This window comes from Tenrec ecaudatus, chromosome 13 (assembly GCF_050624435.1).
Source record: "Tenrec ecaudatus isolate mTenEca1 chromosome 13, mTenEca1.hap1, whole genome shotgun sequence".
Lineage (NCBI taxonomy): Eukaryota > Metazoa > Chordata > Mammalia > Afrosoricida > Tenrecidae > Tenrec > Tenrec ecaudatus.
Window position 1 is genome coordinate 32048768 of NC_134542.1, and position 8354 is coordinate 32057121.

The window sequence follows — 8354 nt, forward strand, 5'->3', positions numbered from 1 at the left end:
CCATGATTTTCTTAGTGTTTATATTACCAGAAACGATAGCCTTCCAGAAAAACAACAAGACTTTCATGGAAAATAACATGATTTGAGGTTCAGAGTTTTTATTAATTTTGCTTCCATTAGAAGAATGTTTTCTTGGCATTTTCAGTGTTTCACTTTATTTTTATTTATTTTTGTTTCATTTAATGTAACATATTCTTTCAAGCAGGAATCGGGTACAAGAGATGTTCAGTAGCTGGTAATTAATGAGTCCAGTGCCTTGCATGTCTGTGCATAAGCCGTCCAAGGGTGAATGCTTTAGAAGTTAGGCAGTATATGTAAGTTAAATGTATCACACCTGGCTCATTCCCCATCTCAAGTGTTTGAAGATAAAATATCAAAAGCAATTTCAAGAATCAGGGTCTCCCAATGCCAAGATCATCTCTGGAAATGGTTAACACTTTAGGACAGTGAGAAGATTTGGCAGTAACAAGACCATTTGGAACATGCTAGCTACCTAAAATGAATGACGCCTTTAAGCTTGTCATCTGAGGGAATTTTGTTTAATATTTGTCTGTGGACATTCCCACCACTTAAAGTAAATAAATCATTAACTTTCAAGAAAAATATGTGTCTATATTGTTTAACTCCAACGTGTGTGTAGATTTATTTTCTCCTTATTCTCAAACCGCTGGTCACCTTTCCAAGGAACCTAGACCCACTGCTGGGTACATGCACGTGCATCAGGTCCCCAACCAGCTCTTTCTTCTTCTGGAGAGAGATTCTTAGAAGCTGAGAATATGCACCTGAAAGTAGAAAAAAAATCATCCAGTCACAAAATTATTTTCAGCAAAATGAAATGGCAGCTACTTTTTTTAATGACAGTTTGCTGTGCATGTGGTTTTATCATCAAAATGGGATGAGATGTATTGCAGAAGTTCATATGGAAATTTATATTTACACAAATTTTGTGATTTCTGCAATTGAATTATACAACCCAATGAAGTGAATTATAATAAATAGAATTTCCTTGTTACTACGAATGTCCTTAAAATATTTTTATTAAAAATGAATGAAAATTCATTGTATATTGAAACAATAAAGAAAATGTTCAAACAATCCATAAAATAATTCCAGAGATGATAAAAGCTTTACACACACTCTCTCTCTCTCTCTCTCTATATATATATATGTATTTATATATGTTAACTCCAAATTTTGTATTATGAAATATTATTACTATACTACCACAAATGCTATACACAGCAGTATCCTGGAAGAAAGGCTCTGATTCTCTACTTCCCTTAAGAAAATCTATGAAGCAGTTCTTCTCTATAGCATGTGCAGTCGCCATAATTCAGAATCGACTCAACTGCAATTAACAACAACTCTATTACTTCCTACAATTATCAACAAGAAATTACAAGTTTATTATCCCTATTATGTAATACTGCCTAAAGAGTCTTGTGCTGCATCTCTGATTCCTTGGAATAAATTTCAATATGAGAAATGACTGAGTAGGTTTCATAGGACAGTTCCTGGAGTGAGTAAGGGTAGAAAGGAAATTTCTGAGTCTAATAACTTGTTTTTCTCCATCAGAGTTGTCTACTGAGCTTGTTGTTGTTAGGTGCTATCCAGTGAGGACTGATTCATAGTGCCCCCGTGCAGCAGCACGACACTGCCTGCTTCTGAGACATTAGTGTTATCTGAGCTCAGTGTTGTAGCCACTGCGTCAGTCCATCTCAATGAGGGTCTGCCTTTGTCTCTGACTCTCTACCAAGCATGATGCCCTTATCCAGAAAGTAGTTCCCCCTGAAAACATGTCTTTTATGGAACATTCCACAGATGGAACAAATCTGTCTTTTTCCAAGTATATTAAATATTTCATGGTATATTAAATATTCTTTGACCACACCACAAGTAAAATACATCAATTGTTCTCTGGTCTTCCTGGTTTATTGTCCAACTTTTGCACACAGATGAGGCAACTGAAAATAGGGTTTGGTCATGCGCCCCTTAGTCATCAAAGTGATATCCTTGTTGTTTAATACTTTAAGGAGCTCTTGTGCAGCAGAGCAGATCCACCCAGTGCAGCCCATTGTTTGATTGTCTGACTGATGCTTCTACTATGCCACTTTGTTAGACATCAAATACCATCAACTCATAAATCTAAGTTTACATTTTCTCATCATGGACGAAAACCAAGGATGTACTTTAAAAAGCCTTCATTTGCATGGAAGTGTCTATATTAGCTCATGAGTTAACCTGGATTCTGTTTCTGTCTGTTTTTGAGTTATCATCAGACCTTTCTTTTCCTAAATCAGTCAATCAATCTAGCACCAGTCAGTGTCTATCTGTATTTCTTAGTCCTCCTCGTTCACTCTCCGGCTTGACACCATCCATCAGGATCAGGAGCGAGGCCAAGGCACATGCTTGTCATGCTTTCCCAGGTAAAGATGCAGTCCCTAGCCCATGTCTTCGTAGACTAAATGTTGATAGTTGCTGTCAAGTGACTTCCAACTCACGGAGACCTTAGGTTGAACAGAACAAACTACTGCCTGGTCCTCCTACAGCTTCCTCAGAATGGTTGGGATCTAGACTAAACAGCAACGTTTTTTTGTTTTTGTTTTTAGTTTATTCTGAATTGATGACACCTCTCGTGTTCAGGTTTTTTTTAGGGGGGGGCGGGATTTTGATTTCTGAACTTCCCTCTGTTCTGGTTTATAATGTTTATAAATAGTCACAGAGTCCGGCTCATGAGTCAACATGGTCAACTTCCCTTGCAGTAAAGTGCTTCCAGGGTTTTTCCATATTGATATACTTTCAGTACATTTCCATTTTATAGACCCACAGAACATTAGGACCGAGAAGCAAAAGAAAGTTCAGAGATCATCTAACAGCTTCCATAACACTCTTTTTCAGATTAAGAAATCAAAGACTAATTTAATTAACTTTCCCAAGTTTACTTCTCTATATACTATCTTTTGTTTTTGTATTTACTGACCCAATACTAACAAATATGATATATTAAAATATGAAAGTATGTGAGGGTTAAATATATTTTTCAAATGCATAGCAAGATTTTTCAAGTGTGTATAGACTTTAATTTGGAGGAATCACAACCTCTTGGGGTACTTTGTAGACACTTACTTCTATTCATTTCTTCTGCCCTGATGATGTGACTTCACTGAGAACTGTAGGGACAAGCACCTCTTCATCCCTACTTCCGTCCCAGCCTGGTAGTGTATTAAATCCCCAGGGACAAAAGAAAAAAATAACAGAAGATGCCTACAGGTACATCCAGACCCCAGTTGAATCACTAGAGGTTTAATCAAGCCTCTTGAAATGAAAACCTGATGTTCCTGTAACTATTTAACTTCTGGACGTGGTATCTCCTTGACCCAAGACCCTCTTTGACAGTGACGATACAATCCAAATGGAAAATGTTGTTTCCTGGTCTGCACACAATAGTTTGCATTAAAGGTTCAACTTCAATACACTGAAAGATGCACTTCTACTTCTTGCGTAGTGTCAGCTGAGGCAATAGGTACTCTGCAGCGAGGTGAAGAAAGTGGCCTCCAAAGTGTAAGTTAAAGCGAATACTTTCTTTTCTCCCCAGAAGTTAGAAATTCCACACTGCAGCATGCTTCAAACACTACACATATGGCTCTATACTGGCTGTATATCCTTTAAAAGTGAGACCCAGATCCCAAACAGATATATGTACACCTGTGTCCATCAAAGCACTATTCACAGTAGCAAGAATATGAGAAACAACCTAAATGCCCTTGAGTGGAAGAATGGATAAATAAACTTTGGTGCATACACACACTGGAATACTATGCAGCATTAAAGAGTAACGACTGACCTCATGACATGGATGGGCTTGGAGCACATGTGGCTGAGTGAAGTAAGTCCATCACAAAAGGAAAAATATTGTGTGAGACCACTGTTATATTTAAAGGGAAAAAAAAGCTTTTCTTCACTGAGCATGGAAAGATAGACTTCAATGATTACCAGAGATAGAAGGTCCAGGGTAGGGAGGGGAAGTCACAGTCCACAGGGCAGACAGGTGTTAACTTTGGGGAAAGGGAAGACACTATCCAACAAGAGAGAGATGAGCAAAAAAAGATAGACACAGGGAAAGACATGGGGAGGTTTGATGAGTTTTTACATGTAAAATTGATTATCTCCTCCACAGAACTTCATCTATTTTCACAATAAAAAGCTAAAAAAACAACTGCCATAGAGTACCAAAAACTGGAATTGTGCTGGGTGGAGTGGGCTTTCATAATTTGCATTTTTCTCAGTAGGTGAGCATTAAGCAATTCACTCTGAGTTAGTGTACCCAGTGGCATCACCTGGGAAGGTTCTCTCTGGTCACAGTAATTCCCTCCCCCCCACCCCCGTAAAAGCAGTTTTGCTAGAACCTTATTCTTTGTGTGTGATGGCCGATTTAAGAGAACAGTGTGTAGATGAGAAATTTTGTTTCCTGCTCAGGAAAAATGCCACAGAAACTGTTGTGATGTTGAACACAGCTCACAAGGACAGCGCTATGAGAAAAACCTCAAGCGTACTAGTGATTTTCTTGTTTCAAAAAAGGTGAAATGTCAATTGATGTCAAACCTCATTCTGGATATCCACCAACTTCCCAAACTGGTGAAAATGACAACTTGTAGCGCATTAGGAGTTCATTCCACCAGGTCAGACTGTTCATCAAGCTTTCTATTTAGAAGTTCTGAAAAGATTGTGTAATAAAATAGTGTGCAACCAAAAAGGTCTGATTTGTGGCAGACTGGGGACTGGTTTTGCCACCACAACAATGCAACTGCTCACACAGCCATCTCAGTTTGCCAGTTTGGGGCAAAAAAGAAAAAAAAAAGAGCATGCCTCTCTTGCTTCACACACCTTACTCACCTGGCCTCATTCCATGCAACTTCTTTTTTGTTTCCACGAATGAAAAAGGAACATGAAAGGGCAGTGATTTGACAACATAAAAGACGTGAAGAAAACATGAGGGAGGCACTGTCAGCCATCCAAACAGATGAGTTTGAAATTTTTTTCCAAGAATGCATATTTAACAAATGTATTAAGTGTAATGGACAGTACTTTGAAGGTGATAAGGTTGTTTTGTAAACATTTAAATAGATAGTTTGGGGGGGAAAAGTCCGTTTTCTTGGGGGTACCCCCTTGTGTATGTATAGCCTCAAGCAAACAGAAAGATATATCTTTAAGTGACAGGCCAAGTTGAAATACAATGTTATGCTTATGTTCAGCTGAACACAGATAATTATTTTACTCATTTTGTGCACATTTCTTAGAGTTCTTTTAAGTAAGTGCAAAGATAGATATGGGGATCTAACAGGATATTGTTGTTGATTTCTTTTCTTGCGATGGGCTGTGTAAATGTACACAGTGTACTTATTTTAAAAATATGTCTCCAGATTCCTTTTCCCTCAAACCTAAATATTGGTCTGAGTAGCAAAAATGAGGGAAAATAAAATGAAAATGGACTTGGAGTCTTTAGTGACAAACAAGTTCATTTCAAACAACAACAACAACAAAATGTAAACTGAGCGCAAAGGGAAGACAAAATTGGTAACAATCTAAGGCCAACAACCAAAATGCAGAGAATGGTGGAATGCCCTCTAACCACGCTTAGCAGTGCAGATGAACCAATGCAAAGGCTCATAATTATGCCGCCACCTGAGCAATCTTCATTCATTCAAAAAATGTTTTTAAATTTGTAACCAACACTTGAAAATATCCATTTTCTATTTCTACTTAAGTATCTAAAACTGCTGAAAGAATATTGTCGCTAAAGAAAAAAAAACTGTTTAATTCCAAGTTTGGTATTTTTACACACATAACACAATTTCTAAATCTGTTTCCCAGCCATTCCTTCCCTTTAGGCGATCTATTTGTAAACACATGATGCTCCTTTTTACAGCAACATGTTTTAAAAATGGCATAACATCTTTAGAAAACACCTCCCAGGGGAAGCAGCAGTTGTCAAACAAATGAAAAGGTAGCAGTTATTTTCATAAAAATACACCATTTGCCAACATAAATTAATTTATAAATAATAGTAATGGATTGCCTGATATTTTTATCAGCAAATTATGGGACACAGGTGACAAGGGTTAAAACAAACTAAATATGTAAAACCATATGCGGTCTCCATTAATCAGAATCAACTCAAAGGCAATTAGTGCTTGAGATAATGTCTTAGGAAAAATTTAGCTTGATCTGTTCCTGTTAATTGCTATTTTAATTGAGAGAGTATATGAATATATTATAATTCCATAACAAAACACATGAATACAAGAATTAATGTTGGCCCAGTTTTCCTCAAATACATAAATAATCCTAAGAACTAGAGTTACCCATACAGTCCTTGCAGCAATGTTGGGGATTCACTGGTTGATATGACTTTTAAAATGAAACAAACACTATGAGTAGGACCCAAATCAACCAAATTCACTGCCATCCAATCAATTTTGACTCGCAGTCACACTATATGGCAGGGTAGAACTGCCTCTTTGGGTTTCTGAGATATAACTCTTTATGGTAGTAGAAAGACTCATCTTTCTTCCCTATAGCAGCTAGTGGTTTTGAACTACTGACCCTGCAGTTAACAGCCCAACATGTAACCACTACACGGCTAGGGCTCCTTGTTGGGCTAAGGCATCTCTTTATTCACTCACCTTTACTTCCATTTTATAAAGGGAATTTCTTCTAGTACTCCAGATTAGACTGTGTGTAAATGTGATATATACTTCCAAGGAAATCTCTAATGATCAAAAACTCCAACTTACAAAAAAAATACTCAGCTGAAAGTCAACTACATATTTGAGAATTATGTGAAAAACCAACAGGGAGAGCATTTGCATGCCAGTTGATTTTCTACGCTTTATTTTTCAAACTAAGTACCTCTCAAGTAGTCCCTCCATTTACATGAAGCAATGTTTTTGTCTTTTTTGTCTTTCTTCTTCTTCTTTTTTTTCTTTCAAGTTTAAAGGGGGCAAGAATTTGAGTGTTGCCAATACTCCCTGAGCTAACATTCAAATCCTCTCAATTCCACAGCAAATGAACTGTCAAGTTGTTGATCTTCAGACTCATGTGGGAAGTGTCTTAATTTGGGGACATTCTTTTATGTTTCCATCATGTATTTGGGGGAACTTGCTTCTCCTTACCTGTCTTTCAGGCTCTCCCTAGCTGCTGTTCACCCCAAGTGGGAGAATCAAGACAAAAATATTAATAAATGCAGCTATTATGATATGAAAAAGGAAATGCTGTCTACCTTGCTATCACTTGGGGGAAGCCTGCATGGAAAAATGGTCCCCCTTTCCCTATTTATTACAATTCAGAATATTTTCACTTGATTAACTTTTCAAAAGACAAAGGACCCGCTGCTGAGCACCTTGTTTGCTTCTTGTGTGCCCTGAAGATGCTGCGGGGACGCTGCCTTCCTCTCCAGCCAGTTGCCTCCTTCCTAAGCCATGGTTCCTGGAAAGGACACAGTCCACATAGATATCCCAGAAGAGCTGGGCCAGATCCCAAAACAATGCTCCATGCTTCAAGTTGTCTGATGACTTCAGGTAGATCATAAAATCCCAGAAGCCTGAAACGGTGTTGGAAATGCGAGGCTTCCGCATTTCCAAGAGGAGCACTGAAGAGGATTCCCAGCACTGAGGATCAGCTTGGTCCAGAGCCAGCAGGTCTGTCTGGCTGTGACAGGAGAGAGGAGAAACACAGCACATTCCCATCAAGATCAGGGAACAAGTGAGGCTCAAGGGGCGAAGGATCCTTCCTCTGCTCCCAGAGTCAGCCATGGCCCAGAAGCTGCACAGAATGGAAATATTCATGAGAGTTTCTGTATTGACTCCATTAGTACCGAAACTAAACAAAACAAATAAACTCCTCTTAAGAATGTTGCAAAGAAAAACCCACCAGTCTCCAATGTGAGAAAAATCGTATTGCACCTTCCATATAATTTGCAGAAATCTATCTAGAACGCTCATTGCCTGACTAAACCCCCAAACCAAACTCAATGATGCCAACTCATAGTGATTCGAATTCTTGGGGCTTCTGAGATTGTAAACCTGTACGACAGCAAACAGCATCATCTTTTTTCTAAGGAGCAACTGCTGACTTTGAACCACTTTCAGTTAACACCCGTGTTTAGCTCACAGGCTCTCTTCCTTATCTGACTCAACCTCAGCTCGCTGCCATTGAGTCTTTTTCAACTCATACTCACCCTATAGGACAGGGTAGAACTGCCCCTGTGGGTACCTGAGACTGTAAGTTTTGGGGAAGCATAAAGCCTCATCGCTCTCTCTGCAGAATGACTGGTAGGGCGAAACACTAGGCTTGGG

The 8354-nt window shown here is 38.5% G+C and overlaps 1 protein-coding gene across 1 annotated transcript; it reads right to left on the reverse strand.

The window, feature by feature from the left end:
- Nucleotides 1-222: 222 nt before the first annotated feature.
- FAM237A (family with sequence similarity 237 member A) lies at nucleotides 223-7811 on the reverse strand. Its single transcript, XM_075528927.1, has 2 exons — nucleotides 7400-7811; nucleotides 223-782 (listed from the first exon to the last, which is right to left on the reverse strand). The coding sequence occupies exons 1-2, from the start codon at nucleotides 7809-7811 to the stop codon at nucleotides 643-645; spliced, it is 552 nt and encodes a 183-aa protein (XP_075385042.1). The 3' UTR covers nucleotides 223-642.
- Between the last annotated feature and the right edge of the window lie 543 nt (nucleotides 7812-8354).

Coding starts and splice junctions, on each gene's coding strand:
- FAM237A (XM_075528927.1), bottom strand. CDS start 7,811: ATGGCTGACTCTGGGAGCAGAGGAAGGATCCTTCGCCCCTTGAGCCTC. Junction 783..7,399: donor GCACACAAGAAGCAAACAAG/GTGCTCAGCAGC, acceptor TTCTACTTTCAG/GTGCATATTCTCAGCTTCTA.